At 47.7% G+C, this 17,178-nt stretch overlaps 2 protein-coding genes across 2 annotated transcripts; both read left to right on the top strand.

Annotated features, from left to right (window-relative positions):
- The first annotated feature begins 646 nt into the window (after positions 1-646).
- Positions 647-11,199, top strand: LOC117835617 (L-type lectin-domain containing receptor kinase SIT2). The gene is made up of 3 exons (XM_034714966.2): positions 647-1,166; positions 2,717-3,473; positions 10,120-11,199. The coding sequence occupies exons 1-3, from the start codon at positions 647-649 to the stop codon at positions 11,060-11,062; spliced, it is 2,220 nt and encodes a 739-aa protein (XP_034570857.1). The 3' UTR covers positions 11,063-11,199.
- A 993-nt stretch (positions 11,200-12,192) lies between these two features.
- On the top strand, positions 12,193-16,833 carry LOC117840332 (serine/threonine-protein kinase BSK1-2). Its single transcript, XM_034720834.2, has 9 exons — positions 12,193-12,651; positions 12,765-12,900; positions 13,317-13,450; positions 14,016-14,121; positions 14,694-14,779; positions 15,074-15,262; positions 15,707-15,880; positions 15,963-16,076; positions 16,173-16,833. The coding sequence occupies exons 1-9, from the start codon at positions 12,253-12,255 to the stop codon at positions 16,425-16,427; spliced, it is 1,593 nt and encodes a 530-aa protein (XP_034576725.1). The 5' UTR covers positions 12,193-12,252; the 3' UTR covers positions 16,428-16,833.
- Positions 16,834-17,178: the final 345 nt, after the last annotated feature.

Genomic DNA, 17,178 nt, shown 5'->3' with positions numbered 1-17,178 from the left:
GTTCAGGGCAGTCGCTGTACCTTACTGTCACACTGGTAATTTGGCTTCAAACATTTACTCGTAGCATTGCCTTGTGTTTAGGTGGACATTGACTGACCGATGAGTGCCGTTCAACGGGGAGGATGTCCAATCCAAATCCAACCCAGTACAGTCACGAATCTTTGTCAGCATCAATCCGTCGCTGTTCACTCATTGTAGTCTTGCCCCAAAGTCTACTACTATGAAATGCTTCTATCTTTTCCCAGACAGGTGTCGGTATTTGGTTAGTCCAATTAGTGCGGCAACAGTTTTACTGGCTACAGAAACAAAGGTTTGATCCTCATAACATCTGCATATCAGGCGGCTCATGGATTCTCTCGGTGTTAATTCTTTGACGTGCTTGATTTTTGTTAAGTAAACACTGCATGTGATGACTGAAAAGTAACTCAATCTTAAGCTTTTTGAAATTTAGATACTCCCATAATACTCGTGTTGTTTTCACGATTTAGGGGCTGCTTGGTAGCCAGCCAGCCAAGAAATGCTACGCCAAAATTTGTGGCAAGAAAAATTGACGCCCCACTTGTGGCGTGGCTGGTGCCGCCCTCTCTCTCTGCTAAAACTGTGGCAGCAAAGTTGATGTGGAATCCAAGCAATAGCCATGATAGGCATGGCAGCCACAAGTGTGGCGTGGTATTTGGTGGTAGGGAACCAAGCACCCCTTGCTCCAAAGTACATTTCATTACGGAGATTAACGGAGCCGGATGGAGTATTTATTGCCCCACTTGGAAGTGGAACCCGAGGTCCAGAGCTCCACAGGCCACAGGCCACAGGCCACAGCCACACCTCTGAGTTCGTTCAAGTTTCATCCATGACTCCATCTTCATCCTGCATTTGCCTTGTTGGCTACCTCGCCGTGATGTCCCTCCTCCATAATTGCTTTCTTTGTTCGGTTACTGCCGATGTCGACTTCCTCTACAACAGCTTCAAGCACGCCACCGACCTGAGCCTAGACGGTTCGGCGTCGATCTTGAGTGGCGGCGCTCTCCAGCTTACCAACGACAGCAACAACCTCATGGGCCATGCCTTCTTCGACTCGCCGGCGCAAGTTGTCAGCGGCAACGTCGTCGTCTCCTTCAGCACGGCCTTCGTATTCGATATCGTGACCGGTGGCCCCGGCGGTGGCCATGGCTACTACTATAAAAACGGTTTCCAAGAGCGGTTGAAGCGTCATTTGTAGGGGTGGGCGCACTACCCGCTCCTAGCTTTCGCACCTACCTTTCGCAGCTACAAATAGCTGTTTGCAGGAGCGGGTAACAGACCCGCCTCCGTAAAGCCGTTTCCAGGGATGGATGACGCCATCACTCGCCCTAGAAATGTTATCTTTAGGGGCAGGTGACACCATGACCCATCCCTGCAAATCAATTAAAAAAAATAAAAAAATTGTATGCATGGCCGCGCCACACGCCACTTTTGCCCATCCCCGTCGATCCCCGAACCCCGACGGATCCCCATGGGGATCAACCATCAGCAAAACAGATAGAAAAACAGAAGTTCAGAGCAACCAATCTTAGTAGGCTAGTCACAGTCATGGATCGAATCGAAGTACATGGTCACAAATCAAGCACAGGCTAGCAGATCGACCACAAAGCAAGTACAAGTAACACATCGAGTACAAGCTAAGCTCCCTACTAATACTGATTGGCTAAAGGATGCGGATGCAGAGATTTGCACGGTGTTCGTGAGGTACCCGCGATGGATCGTATTAGTAGCCAATCATTATTCATCCAAGATAACATGAAAAAGTTTGTATTCAAAAAATACATCCATTAAACTCATTCACATATACTCATACATTCACATATACTCATACATTCACATATACTCACGCATGTACTTATTTATTTATTATATACTTATATACATTTAAATCTCATTGAAAGTTACAACTTTCATATAAAGCATCTCTACAACCGAAGACCTTTGAAAATTTTAGAATTTGAAGATTTCAAAACTAAAGAACTTATAATAATATTTTGGAATAATAAATAATATTCAATGAAAAACATGCCAACTTCAAAAGTGTTAGATCTGATCGACCTCTATAATTTTGATATAAAGCTTTTATAGTCAAAGTCATTTGAAAATTCAAAAAAGTTATATTTCAAAACTAGACAACTTATAATAACATTTTAAAGTACTAAACAATTTCAAATTGAAAACTTATCAACTCTAAAGTTTTAGGTCTCGTCGAGCTCTACTAGTTTGATGTGGAGCTTATGTATAGCTGAAGTCATTTGAAACTTGAAAAGATTTCAAAATTAGAGAACTTATAATGATATTTTGAAGTACTAAACAATCTCAAATGAAAAACTTTTGAACTATACAGTTTAGGTCTCGTTGAGCTATATAATTTTGATATAAAGTTTGTTTCATCCGAGACTATATGAAAAAATTATGAATTTATTTTCACGGGACCATTTCTAGGGGCGGGCCACGTCATCACTCGCGAGTGATAGGGGCTATTTCCAGGTGCGAGTGATAGGATGACCCACCCTGAAAATGGTGATTTTCTGGGCGGTGACCTGCCCCACGCGTTTCCAGGACACCTGCCCTACAAATGGTTCTCCTGGGACGGGCTGGATGCTATAGTAACGCTCTCATTTTGTAGGTGTAGGTGGTAATTTTGCCTGTCCCTAGAAAAAAAACGAAACGCCCCTGCAAATCGTTTCGGTAGTAGTGGGCCTGGCCTTCGTGGTCGCAGCCTCAAAGGTGCTGCCCGGTGCGACTGCCGAGCAGTATCTCGACCTCCTCGGCAAGAACAATCTGGGCAACTCCAGCAACCACGTCTTCGCCGTGGAGTTCGACACGGTGCAGGCAAACGGGCTGCTCAACAAGACCAATGGCAACCACGTCGGCGTCGACCTGAACAGCCTCGTGTCCAACGTGTCGGAGCCGGCCGGGTACTTCACCGACGACGGCAAGAACATCTCCGTAACGCTCGAGAGTGCACAATCAATTCAGGCATGGGTAGACTATGACGGCAGCTCCAAGATCCTCAACGTGACCATAGCTCCGGTGTCTGTGGCAAGTCGGCCTCACCGGCCGCTCATATCCCACGCCATTGACCTCCTGCCGATCTTTAAACAAGACATGTACGTCGGCTTCTCGGCGGCGACCGGGAAGTTGGCGAGCTCACACGACATCCTTGCATGGAGCTTCCGTACCGGAGGAGCTGCCCAAGCCATTGATCTCTCCCGGCTCCCAAAAGTTCCAAAGCCTCCCGCTCCCCCACCTTCCATGTCCACCGTCGTCAACATCGTGGCTGTATCTTGCGTGGTCACGCTCACCGCTATCGTTGTGGCGATCGCTTTTGCGCTTTGGCTGTGGCGGAGGGCCATCCTCGCCGAGACGCTCGAGGAGTGGGAGCTTGACCACCCTCACAGGTTATCGTACAAAGAACTGTACAGGGCCACCAAGGGGTTCTGGAACAGTGTGTTAGATTGATCTCCTTCTCAATGGGTCCAAAGGCCCATCGGGACCTTGATCCGCGCCCTGATCGGGGGCGCTCACCCTAGCAATGGGTGGTGGGCCCCTGTCGCGCTGCGCTATATAAACAGGGTGGGGGACCCGGCTCGGCTCACGAGGTTCGCCGCAGCCAGCCGCCCCACCGACACACCTACCGATCTAGGTTTGCGCAGTAGCGGCGGGAAGCACCGCCGCCACCTCACCGGCGACTGGACTCGGCACGGCGCGTCGCTGCCTTGTGCAGACTCCACCAAGCGAACCCGCGATGGCCAGCAGCTCTGCTGCTCCCACCTCTAGGGGTGAAGGTATCCCTATATCTCTCTCTCACTCTCGGCACACTCACCAGGAACACCATGACCCTCATGTTTTTCACGATCCCGACTAGATGTGCACCTAGAGATCCTAGGCACGGCCCTAACAATGGTATCAGACACCTCACTAGAAGCTCTTCTAGATCGGGAAAAAGATGTAGATCGGGAAAAAGAAGAAGATCGAAAAGAAACAAAAAAATGAAACCCTAACCCTAGATCTAAAGAAAAGAGGGACGCGGGGAAACTTACCTGCTGCCGTCCTCACCGCCGCACGTCCACCGACGGCGAGCGGCAAAGCCCGGCCGAGCCTCGGGCTCGCCGGGGAAAAGGTCCACCCGAACCGCCGGCGCATTCGCTCGGGGCTGGGGGGGGGGGGGCGCAACAGCACCACCAAAGGACCGCTCGACGGCGGCGCGCCCAACCTCATGGTGGACGTGTGCGCCGGCGAGGGGACCCGCGGTGGCGCCGGCCCTCTTCCATGGTCGCCATGACCACCTCCTGGATCTTGGAGTAGGCTCTGAGGGAGAGGGAGAAGGGGAGGGAAAGCAAGAAAGAGAAGAGGGAGGGGGCTACCGCGACCGTGCGCCGGTGGGGCCATCCCTCCACCGCCGCCGCCAGCCATCGCCGGGTGCGGGAGAGACAGCCCCGCCGCCGCCGCCACGACGGGCGCTCGCGGGGGAAAGAACCAAATGAGCTAGGGTTTTCCAGGGAGCCGGCCATCGTCCGGTTTTGATCCGCCGCGAATGACGCTCGACCGTCGGATTTGGACGGGCGGTCGAGATCGATTGGGCCGGAAACAGCCCAGGCGGGAGGAAGCGCTGGGCCGCTTCGGTGGCCCAGGCCCAGGTTGCGGCCTGCAGGCGCGCGCCGAGCGAGCAGGCCAAGTTGGGCCGGCCGTTTCGTGGGCTTTTTTGGCGGGCCGGCTGCGTCGCGTGAGCGGGCCGAGCGCGGGAATGGGCTGTGGGCCGTTTTCGCGGCTGGGCCGAAAATAGAGTTTTGCACAGTAACGCCTAATAATTAGTTTTTTCTATTTTCAGAAGCACTTACTTGATGTTTTTTGCATATTTTTAGTCTCTAATCTAATTTGAACCAACGGGATAATTTGTATTAGAGATTAATAAAGTTTATACAGTGGTTTTGCTTCTGAAAATAGATTTATTTCACAGTTTCCGCTGCAAAAGTCATATTAATTGCTCTATTTAAATTTAATTTGAACCAACGAGACAATTAAATTTGTGAGAGCATGATAAAGTTAATTAGATTATGGTACTGTTATTTTCTGACCAACGTTGTTAATAACTGTATCATGATTTAAAAAGTTCTTTTGATGCTTTTATTTCTATTTCTGCCCAACGGTGATATAGTTTTAAGTTGCATCAACAGTTGTATGTTTTATTTTTTGACCAACGTTGGAAATAAATCATGCAATTGTTGTTATGATCTCACTTTGGATTGTAAATTTCAGGATCATTCAACTTAATGGCTTGTCTCAAAGAGATACCCATTCTGAAAGGCAACAACTATACAGAATGGAGGAAGAAGATTGAGTTCTCCTTCGTTTGTGGAGAAGTTGACTGGGTGCTGACCACACCGCGGCCACAAGCTCCACAGAAGCCAGTGAGGGCTGAAGGTGATGATGATGCTGCATGGCAGCAAAAGGAAAGGGACTATGCTCCACTAGAGTTGGCATACACCCTTGAAAACAAACAGTGGACCACTGCCAACAAGAAATGTATGACTTTGGTAAAGAATACGATTGAGCCTGCTATTTTAGGCTCGATCACAGAGTGTGACTCCATCTCAGAGTACCTCGACAAGATAAGGAATCAGTTCACTGGTTCCTCAAAGATATACGCTACCCAGCTGTTCAAGCAGCTGGCCACAGAGAGGTACAATGGAGGAGGGACTGGCATAAGAGATCACATCATGAGGATGTACAACTTGGCAGCACAGTTGAAGCCAATGGATCTTGAGCTCAAGCCTGGGCACATTATTCATTTGGTTTTCGCTTCTCTACCAAAAGAGTTTGACACTTTTGTTGTCAATTATAACATGCAGCCAGAACAGTGGGACATGGAAAAAATGATAGCCATGTGCGTGCAGGAAGAGGACAGACTTAGATCCTCATATGGTGGTTCATTGCACTATGTGAATGATAACAGGAAAAAGATTGCTAACTCCTCTTTCAAGGCACGAGTAAAAGCTCCTATGCAGCAGAATCACCAAAAGCCTCTCACAGTAGACAAAGATCAATGTCTACACTGCAAGAAAAAGGGGCACTTCAAGAAAAACTGTCCCGACTGGTTAAAGTCAATAATGGCAAAAAGAGGTGAGAATACTATTTCTTTTGTAAATGAATCCTTGTATACACAGTATTCGAAATCTACTTGGTGGATTGACTCAGGTGCAACTGTTCATGTTGCAAATTCTTTACAGGGATTCCGTTCGATGAGGACTACGCAAAGAAGCGAAAGATGCGTTGAAGTCGCAAATGGAGTCCAAGCAGAAGTTGAAGCTGTTGGCGATGTCTCTCTAGAGCTAGTTGATGGTTTCATGCTTGTACTTAGAGATGTGCTTTATGTTCCTTCGTTACACAGAAACTTCATTAGCATTTCACGTATGGACCATGATGGATATGAATGTCATTTTGGAAATGGAAAGTGTGCCATTTGGTTCGATAATGCATGTGTTGGTGTTGCCATCCTTCACAATGAGTAGTATTTATTATCATTGCGTGAAAAAGTAAATTCTGTGTGTGATGTGAATATGAATGTATCCTCGTCAGAGAAAGAAACAAAGAAAAGAAAGAGAACTCATGAAATATCGTCGAAATTATGGCACTGTCGTTTAGGCCATATTTCGAGGGGGAGAATAGAAAGACTAGTTAAGAATGAAATTCTTCCTAAATTAGAGTTCTCAGACTTAGAACAATGCGTTGATTGCATTAAAGGAAAATTTGTAAAGCAAATTAAAAAAGGCGCTAAACGTAGCACAGGAGTTTTAGAGATAATCCACACTGATATTTGTGGACCATTTCCTTTGAAAAGCGTGGATGGCTATGACTCGTTCATAACACAGATGATTACTCCCGTTATGGTTACATTTATCCAATTAAAGAAAGATCAGAAGCGCTGGATAAATTTAAGATATTTAAAGCTTAAGTTGAAAATCAGCATAACAAAAGAATCAAAATAGTAAGATCCGACCGTGGGGGGGAGTACTATGGTCGACATACCCCATTCGGCCAAGTTCCTGGACCTTTTGCAAGGTTTTTGCAGGAAAATAGCATAGTAGCCCAGTATTCGATGCCGGGCGAGCCTCAGCAAAATGGAGTAGCTGAAAGGCGTAACCGTACACTGATGGATATGGTGCGCAGCATGATGAGTTATTCCACCTTACCATTGGGACTGTGGATGGAGGCGTTGAAGACCGCCATTCACATTCTAAATAGAGTGCCAAGTAAATCGGTGCCCAAAACACCGTACGAACTATGGACAGGAAGAGTACCCTCACTAAACCACCTGCGAGTGTGGGGGAGTCTAGCTGAGGCCAAAGTATTTAACCCAAACATCAGGAAACTAGATCCCAAAACAGTAAGTTGCCACTTCATTGGCTATCCAGAAAAATCAAAAGGTTTTCGTTTCTACTGTCCAGACAGATATACAAAGTTTGTAGAAATGAGACAAGCGATTTTCTTAGAGGATGAGATGGTGAGGGGGAGCATGGTAGCTCGAGAGATTGATCTTGAGGAGAAGCGGGTGTGTGCACCTAATCCGATGATTCAGGAACCATTCTTCTCACTACCTATTATTCCCGCACCAATAGTTCCTGAGGTTGTGGTGCAGGCACCTACTGTGATTCCACCCGTGGAAACGATGAGTGAAGTTTTGGAATCTGTCCTTCAGGAGCCAACTGAACCCATCATTACACACGAGGAAGAGTTGCAGCAGCCACCTCTGAATAATGTGCCACAAGCAGAGGCACAGAATGTGCCCGAAAGTGAGGGGCCTAGAAGGTCTCAAAGGGTCAGAAAATCAGCTATCCCTGATTGCTATAAAGTTTATAATACAGAAGAAGTTCATATAGAAGGTGATCCCACTTCATATGAGGAAGCCATGAAATGTGTTCACTCATCAAAGTGGCTAGAGGCCATGGAAGATGAGATGAAATCGATGAGTTCCAACAATGTTTGGGAACTTGAGGAGATTCCTAAAGGAGCCAAAATAGTAGGCTGTAAATGGGTCTACAAGACTAAACGTGACTCCAAAGGGAATATAGAAAGGTATAAGGCGAGACTTGTGGCAAAAGGTTTCACACAAAGAGAAGGAATAGATTACAATGAGACTTTTTCTTCTGTCTCATGTAAAGACTCCTTCAGAATCATAATGGCACTGGTTGCACATTTTGATTTAGAGTTACATCAGATGGATGTAAAGATGGCATTTCTAAATGGGGATTTAGAAGAAAATGTCTACATGAAATAACCAAAGGGTTTTATCATGGAAGACAAAGAGAATATGGGATGTCGTCTAAAGAAATCCATTTATGGATTAAAGCAAGCCTCTAGACAGTGGTATCTAAAGTTTAATGATATAATAAAGAAATTTGGGTTTCAAGAGAATATAGAGGACAATTGTATCTATGCAAAGTTCAAAAATGGGAAATACATTTTATTAATTCTGTATGTGGATGATATCTTACTTGCAAGCAGTGATATCAGTCTACTGCAAGAGACAAAGAAGTTCTTGTCCTCAAACTTCGATATGAAGGATCTTGGTGAAGCATCATATGTTTTGGGCATAGAAATTCACCGAGATAGATTGAATGGGGTCCTAGGATTATCGCAAAAGGCATATTTAGAAAAGGTTCTAAAGAAGTATAATATGCATGCGAGTAAGGCCACACCTGCTCCCATAGTCAAGGGCGACAGTTTTGGGAATTTTCAATGTCCCAGGAACCAGTACGAGATCGATCAAATGAAAGCGGTTCCATATGCTTCAGCTGTCAGAAGCTTACAGTATGCTCAAGTGTGCACTCGCCCTGACTTAGCTTTTGTCACCGGGGTTCTTGGTAGATATCAAAGTAATCCAGGTATAGAACACTGGAAGATGGTAAACAAAGCGTTGCGCTACGCGCAAGGCACAAAAGAACTCATGCTTACATATAAGAGATCTGATTCCCTAGAAATAAAAGGGTACTCAGATGCAGACTTTGCGGGAGACAAAGATGATAGAAAATCCACGTCAGGATACGTATTCACTCTCGCAGGAGGAGCTATCTCATGGAGAAGCTCAAAACAGAAAGTAACTGCGTCATCAACGATGCATGCAGAATTCATAGCATGTCATGAGGCCACGGGGCAGGCAATGTGGCTAAAGAAATTTATACCCGGATTGAGAGTGGTTGACTGTATTCACAGACCACTAAAGATGTACTGCGACAATGAGCTAGTAGTATTCTATGCTCACAACAACAAATCAAGCAATGCTTCCAAAGCCATTGAGATAAAGTTTTATGTTGTGAAAGACAAAATCCAGGATCACACTATAAGTCTCGAGCATATAAGAACAAAAGATATGCTTGCGGATCCGCTCACGAAAGGCTTACCACCCAATGTGTTCAGAGAACACTTAGCCGGCATGGGTTTAAGGGAAAGCCTATGATTCCTGGATTGGAAAAGGCCCAAAAGAAACGGAATTGTTTCAAAATAGAGAGGTGTGTTGTAGCTGTTGATTCTATCGGCAATTAAGCTGTGGCGATGAGGCATGCTCTACATATTAATCTACGATGAAACGAATAAAAGTGAAAAGTATAAAGTTAAAAGTAAATGATGAGATCAAGGGGGAGAATGTTAGATTGATCTCCTTCCCAATGGGCCCAAAGGCCCATCGGGACCTTGATCCGCGCCCTGATCGGGGACGCTCACCTTAGCAATGGGTGGTGGGCCCCTGTCGCGCTGCGCTATATAAACAGGGTGGGGGACCTGGCTCGGCTCATGAGGTTCGCCGCAGCCAGCCGCCCCACCGACACACCTACCGATCTAGGTTTGCGCAGTAGCGGCGGGAAGCACCGCCGCCACCTCACCGGCGACCGGACTCGGCACTGCGCGTCGCTGCCTTGCGCAGACTCCACCAAGCGAATCCGCGATGGCCAGCAGCTCTGCTGCTCCCACCTCTAGGGGTGAAGGTACCCCTATATCTCTCTCTCACTCTCGGCACACTCACCAGGAACACCATGACCCTCATGTTTTTCACGATCCCGACTAGATGTGCACCTAGAGATCCTAGGCACGGCCCTAACACAGTGTGCTCCTCGGCGCCGGTGGCTTCGGCCAGGTGTACAAAGGTGTGCTCCGGCGCTCCGGCGATGTCGTGGCCATCAAGCGCATCTTGAGCAACGGCACACAGGGGATGCGCGAGTTCGTGGCCGAGGTCGCGAGCCTCGGGCGCATGCGGCACCGGAACCTGGTCGAGCTGCGCGGGTGGTGCAAGCGCGGGCTGGACCTGCTCCTGGTCTACGAGTTCATGCCCAACGGCAGCCTCGACGCGCACCTGTTCGGCCGCGCCGGCGCCATCATGCCCCCAAAGCCCCTGCTGACATGGGGGCAGCGCGTCAGGATCCTCAGGGGCGTCGCGTCCGGGCTGGTGTACCTGCACGAGGAGTGGGAGCAGGTGGTGGTGCACCGCGACGTCAAGGCCAGCAACGTCCTCCTCGGCGCGGACATGGCCCCGCGGCTCGGCGACTTCGGCCTCGCGCGCCTCTACGAGCACGGCGCGGACCCCGACACGACGCGCATCGTCGGGACGCTGGGGTACATGGCGCCGGAGCTCACCGTGACCGCCAAGGCCAGCAAGGAAACCGACGTGTTCGCGTTCGGCGCGCTGCTCCTCGAGGTCGCCTGCGGCCGCCGGCCCATCGATCCCGTCACCGGCGTCAACCTGCTGCACTGGGTCCGAGACCACGGCGCCAAAGGCGACCTGTTGCGCGCCGTGGACGAGAGGCCGGACGGGCGCTACGACAAGGAGGAGGCGAAGCTGGTGCTGTGGCTGGGCCTCATGCAGCCGGAGGCGAGGCCCAGCATGCGGCAGGTCTGCCAGTATCTGGACGGCGAGCTTGGGATGCAGGAGGAGGCCGTGCTCGTCTTCTCGGACGCCTGCTCCTTCGACTTCGTGTCGTTGTCGACCCTGACGTGGTCGTCGTGCTGGTGCAACACAATGTCCGTGGGTTCACTTCTAGGCGGCCGATGATCATGCTCGGTTACCTGCTCCTCCCTCGCGTGCCTCTACTGTTTTTTCCTTTTAACGAATGAAGCATGAGACGCCTCTACTGTTTTTGTGTTCCCTGATGCTTTTCGAAAGAAATCGGTTGTGTGGAAGTGTGTATGAAGATCAAGCTGCTTACTACTAGTACTAGTCATTGAAAAAGCGATTACCAGTTGCCGCCGCAGATTAGTATCGGTGGGGTCCGTGCTGCCGCTGCCACTGGCGTGGTGCGACTTCGAGCGTGAGGAGGGCGCGTACCTCGACACAAGAGTCTTGCCCGTGGCGTGGCCTTTCCACGGAAGAAGAGGCTGGCCGCCGGTGGTCGGCAGGTTCCCGGGGACGGGGAGGCCGGCCGCCTGGCCCGGCGAGAGCGGCCGTCTCGTCGCCGCTGGCGCGCGCCTGTGCTGGAGCCTGGAGGCGGCCCTCTTTCTCGGATGGAGACGCGGCTCACGTGGGTTCAATCTCGGCCGCGCGCCGTCTGCTGTCGTTGCGACTGCGAGAAGGTGAGGACTAACCTGCAACCAAGCGCAGCAACCCGTTCAATTGGCACTAGAGAGTTGGATACGATGAAGCCTGAAGGAAGTTCCCAGAAGGTTCTTCACTTCCAAGCTACAATGACGGCCCGTCGCCTACGAAACGGGGAGTGTCGTTCTCGCAGTTCACGTGTTCGCTTGGACACCAATCGATGTGTGCCTCTGTCTACAGCGACGTGTGGGTCTCCAGGATCAACTGGGCCCGCTGTGTGTTCATCAGATTCAAATGGCGATTTCGACTTTGTGTTTTTTTTTTCCATTATCGAAACATATTAGAAACGAGCAAATCCCGATCGCTCGATCCTATCTTGTCTATCGTGTTGGACTGTTGGTGTGAACCTACTTGGGTAGGAGATTGGTAAACCCTTAGACCTAACCTTCCACCCTTCCCACATGGCCAATTGGCCAAAATCTCACCAATAATCCAAAGCTTCGTGCCACACGGGTCAGTCCACAAACACGAACCGCGCACGGCGGCGTGGAAACCCCCAAACCCCGGACCGAACGAAAACCAGGCCCAAAGAAAGCGGGGCCAAGTTACAAAAAACTTGTCTCTCCTCGCCCCAACCCCACGCGCACACACCAGCAGCGGAAACCGAGGGGACCGGCCCGGACCGCAAGGCCGCACACCTTTCACACTTGATGGGTTGCTGCCGCTCCTCGCTACGGGCGGGGGCCGGGGCCGGGACCCACGCGGCGGAGAAGCCGCCCCGCCACCGCCCGCCGCCGCCGCCGCCGCCGCCACCGACGAACCGCTCGTCCTCCTTCTCCCTGAACGCGCACCAGGCCGCGCCCTCGGTCCGCGCTGGCGCCGGCGGTGGGGGCGGGGATGTCCCGGCGTTCGCGGAGTTCTCCCTGGCGGACCTCCGCGCGGCCACGGGCGGGTTCGCGGCGGCGAACATCGTCTCCGAGAGCGGCGAGAAGGCGCCCAACCTCGTCTACAGGGGCCAGCTGAAGGGCCCCGCCGGCGGCGCCCCGCCGCGCGCGATTGCCGTGAAGAAGTTCGCCAAGCTCGCCTGGCCCGACCCCAAGCAGTTCGCGGTAGGCGAGCAAGGCCGATTGCCTTTCTGGCTTCGCGCGTGCGACGCGGAATTGGGGCCTCGCCCTCGGGGTGCGGGGGGGTTTTTGACGGGTGGTTGATTTGGCTGCTGCAGGAGGAGGCCAAGGGGGTTGGGAGCCTGCGGCACAGGAGGATGGCGAACCTGATCGGCTACTGCTGCGACGGCGACGAGCGCCTTCTTGTTGCCGAGTTCATGCCCAACGACACCCTTGCCAAGCACCTGTTTCACTGTGAGTCGATCACGTCCTATGCAATTCGTTACCTGTTAAATTTTACCATTTTCCAAAGTTTGGGACTCGTTACTAAGCTCCGGTTGTGCAATCGTGGGTTCTGGTGAATGGTAAGTAAGCAACAACAATAGATGGGCAAAATGTTCTGCTTTGATTTGTACTCTCACTGCAGTTGTCTGTGCCAGCTGTTCTGATTCTGATTATTGCATCATTTGAAATGTGAAAACAAATTGCAATTCCTGAATTTAGGAGTTGATATGGAGTTCAGTCACTTGTTTTCCTAATCTTTAGTAAGGTGACGAATACTGATTGCATTTGCCAGATGGTTTTTATTTAATATGTATGAACAAGCAAGGTATTGGAACACAATTGACTTCTTCGGATTTATTTGTCACCGTGATTTTCCTCATGTGCAGGGGAAAACCAGACTATAGAATGGGCTATGCGTCTGAGAGTTGCATACTACATTTCTCAAGCATTGGAATATTGTAGTACCAAGGGGCGGCCTTTATATCATGACTTAAATGCATACAGGGTCCTCTTTGATGAGGTAAACGGGCAATCTGCACATTCTGTTTGAACATAGAGTACTGCTAGTGGTGTATAAAACCTGATTATTGCGTTGTGTTGATGACTCTGGCATATGTCCTTGATAATTTTATTGATGACATTTGAACATGTTACATTCATTGTGTCTGGCAATATCTTTAGTTTGATACTAGGAGTTGCAAGTCTGGATCTCTGCCTCTTACTAAATTGAAAATTTAAAGTTGAGTGCCACTAGTTATTGGAAGAATGGGTTAGAAGTTAAAAGTGCCAGCTGACTTCTCCCCTGTGCTGACTAGAAGGGTATAAAAACACCTAAAGGAACCTATATGAGAATTGTGCTGACTAGAAGAACATAAAAACACCTAAAACCCTATATATGAGAATTGCATAGCAGAACTTATACTGGACTTCATAACGTGGCATGTATTATGTTCTTTTGTTGACAATTTCATAATTTTGTGTTTTATAAGATGATAATTGCTTCCAGCAGTTGAATCCATCATTTTATGCCGATTATCTTATTTTCAAACAAAAGTTTATAGTTATAATAAACTTCCTGATTGCAGAGTGGTGACCCTCGTCTTTCATGCTTTGGTCTGATGAAAAACAGCAGGGATGGGAAAAGCTATAGCACTAACCTAGCATATACACCTCCAGAATATCTGAGAAATGGTACCTATCTCTTCACTTGATGCCTTTTCCTGTAAGAACTTCTCAGGTTCGTGTTTTAGTAATGAAATCTTTCACGTTTTTAGGTATTTCAGTGGTTTCTCTTAAACTTAGTTCTTTTTATAGTACTGTTTTTCTGAGTGCAATTCTTCTGCTACAATCACGAGGGGAATTTTTTTTTCTCCACTTGCTCAACACTCAGTAGAGCTGATAGATTCCAGCAGACAAACCTTTTTTTTGTTGGTGTTGCTATTACATTGATTAGATTCCAATTCAAGAAAACATTGATAGATTTCCCAAAGTCGAGTTCTATAAATTAGTGTTTATGTTTTTTCTTTTGAAAGATAAAATACAGGATACATCTGGAATTTAGCTTTTTAGAAGGACCCAGAGACTCGGTTTATGGTTTTCTGATTCATTTCATAAGTGCCATTCAAATATTGTGCCCATATACCAATTCCAGTGGGCAATGTATATTATTTTCCTGTGCTATTGAAGTAACAAAATAATGACCAAACAAAACAGCAAGGAAAACTTCAAGTGTAGTTTTTTTGAGGCAAGTTATGTTCTTTCAGGCAGGGTTACTCCAGAAAGCGTCATATTCAGTTTTGGCACTGTACTCCTTGACCTTCTCAGTGGAAAACGTATACCTCCTTCACATGTAAGTTTCTTGCCAGAAATGTGTCAGAAATGTATTACACTTTCTTAGATACAAGGCCTATTTCGGCAAATACAGGAATACACATGCCAGTTGGATATCATTGAACACCTATTCTTGCAAATTGCAGTGACTTTTTTTTTCTCAAACTGAATCTTTAGCTCATATAATTTGAAGACAACCTGCACTGTGGATATTAGACCCTGCATAATTCTTAATCGAAGCATAAAACCGAAAATACGCACAGTAGATGTATGCCACTGGTAATAATGTATATATGTGTATCCTTGTACACAGGCACTTGATATCATGAGAGGCAGAAACATCCAAGCAGTAATGGATTCACATTTGGAGGGGAACTACTCAATAGAGGTGGCTACTACACTGGTGAACCTTGCTTCTCAATGTCTACAGTATGAGCCAAGAGATCGGCCTGACATTAAAAAGTTGGTTTCCATTCTGGAGCCTTTGCAGATAAAATTAGAGGTAACCATTTTTATTCTTCTGCATTTCATATTTGACTGGAAGGAGTATATTTAATGTCCTAGCATCACACATAGCTCATGCTAATGAATGTAAGTTCCATGACTACTGTGTGATATTGCTTCATTCCTTGCCCTGTAAAGCAATAACTTAACACTTGACATGATACACCATTTAAAGCTAATACAGAGCAGAAAAATCCTCACTGTGTGTCCAATTTGGACTGTGTATAGTAGATGTTTTCCTGCACTACTGCACAGATAGATTATGCTACCAGCTTGTCTTCGTATGCTATATTTGCAAAATATATATATCAAAATGTACAAATATTTGTTTTACTACTAATTGTGATTAGGTATATCATATCTCCTACAAAAGTGTATGGTTTACCATAAAGTTTTAATGCCCTTGATGATTACTTCTGTTTCCTTTGCAAATATGAAACAGGTACCATCATATGTGATGCTTGGAATTCCAAAGCCTGTGGAAGAACCACAGGCGCCTCCTACTCCACAGCGCCCTCTTTCTCCCATGGGAGAAGCCTGTTCCCGGATGGATCTAACTGCCATCCATCAGATCCTATTCACGACACATTACAGAGATGATGAAGGGAGCAATGAGGTAAAAGAAATCAGTGCATTCTGGTTTCCATCCTCCTGTTCTGTACGATCTGTGACACCCACTGTCATTGTCCATGTTGCAGCTATCTTTTCAAGAATGGACACAGCAGATGAGGGATATGTTGGATGCAAGGAAACGTGGCGACTTCGCCTTCAAAGACAAAGATTTTAAGGCAGCAATTGATTGTTACACTCAGGTGGGCATGTGTTTATTGTTCATGAAAAAGCCCTTATTAGTGTCAGATATATCTCACCCCAATGTAGCTGATTCATCCTCTCCCTGTGTTTCACAGTTTGTTGATGTGGGGACAATGGTTTCACCAACTGTATTCGCCAGACGAAGCTTGTGCTACCTCATGTGTGACCAACCTGATGCTGCCCTCCGTGATGCGATGCAAGCACAGATCATCTACCCTGATTGGCCCACAGCTTTCTACATGCAGGCAGTTGCGCTATCCAAGCTAAACATGCAGAGCGATGCCGTGGACATGCTGAACGAGGCGTCGCAGCTAGAAGAGAAGAGGCAAAAGAGCACAAAAGGACCTTGAATGACATCCTCGACTGAGAGGAGTGGCAGCCCTTCTATATATAACATAGAGTTCCGCTATGCAGTATATTCTCCAACCTTTTCCCCTGTAGAAAGTGTTTAGTATATTGTGTGGTTAGAACTTAGAAGTTAGCAAACCTCGGTGGAGAAGAGGCTCTCTAGAGAAGAGACATGTGGTCAGGACAGTACATTTGGCTTGTCGGCATTTCCGTGACAGGTTCAGCATTTTTTGGGCCCATGTATATAACATCCGTTGCATGGAGGTTTGAAACTTGATATAGGTTCTGGTCGTTCAGGAGGGGCCCCTGTAGCCGAAGCTAATAAACATTGCTAGTCTCTGTGCTAAACTAATTATCTGGGAATCGATTCCATTAATACAGAGTTGAGCAAGTTGCTGTTTTATTGTATGATACCCGCAGGGGTTGCGCAAAGATGTGTATTACCGGTGCCTACTTATGGGTGAGGAACAAAGCTTGCCGTGCTGATTGGTTGGTCAGGAACCAGAATACGAGCTGCAAAGATGTTTATACCGGGCTAACGGCAGACGGCGGTGCATAAAAAGTTCAATAAAAAATAAAATAAAGTGGAGATAATATCATCATCAACAATCATGCAAAGTTTGTGGTATAATAAAAACTAGTATAAGAACCCAAAAAAAGGGAGAACGTCATGTAAATAGTTGCGGTGTGATTGTTCATGTTTGAACCCGCAACCTGTTACTATTAAAAAAAAACTCTCCTCCGGCGCCCCCT

Source organism: Setaria viridis, chromosome 9, assembly GCF_005286985.2.
Source record: "Setaria viridis chromosome 9, Setaria_viridis_v4.0, whole genome shotgun sequence".
NCBI classification, from domain to species: Eukaryota; Viridiplantae; Streptophyta; class Magnoliopsida; order Poales; family Poaceae; genus Setaria; species Setaria viridis.
This window is presented reverse-complemented; position numbering and strand designations above follow the sequence as displayed.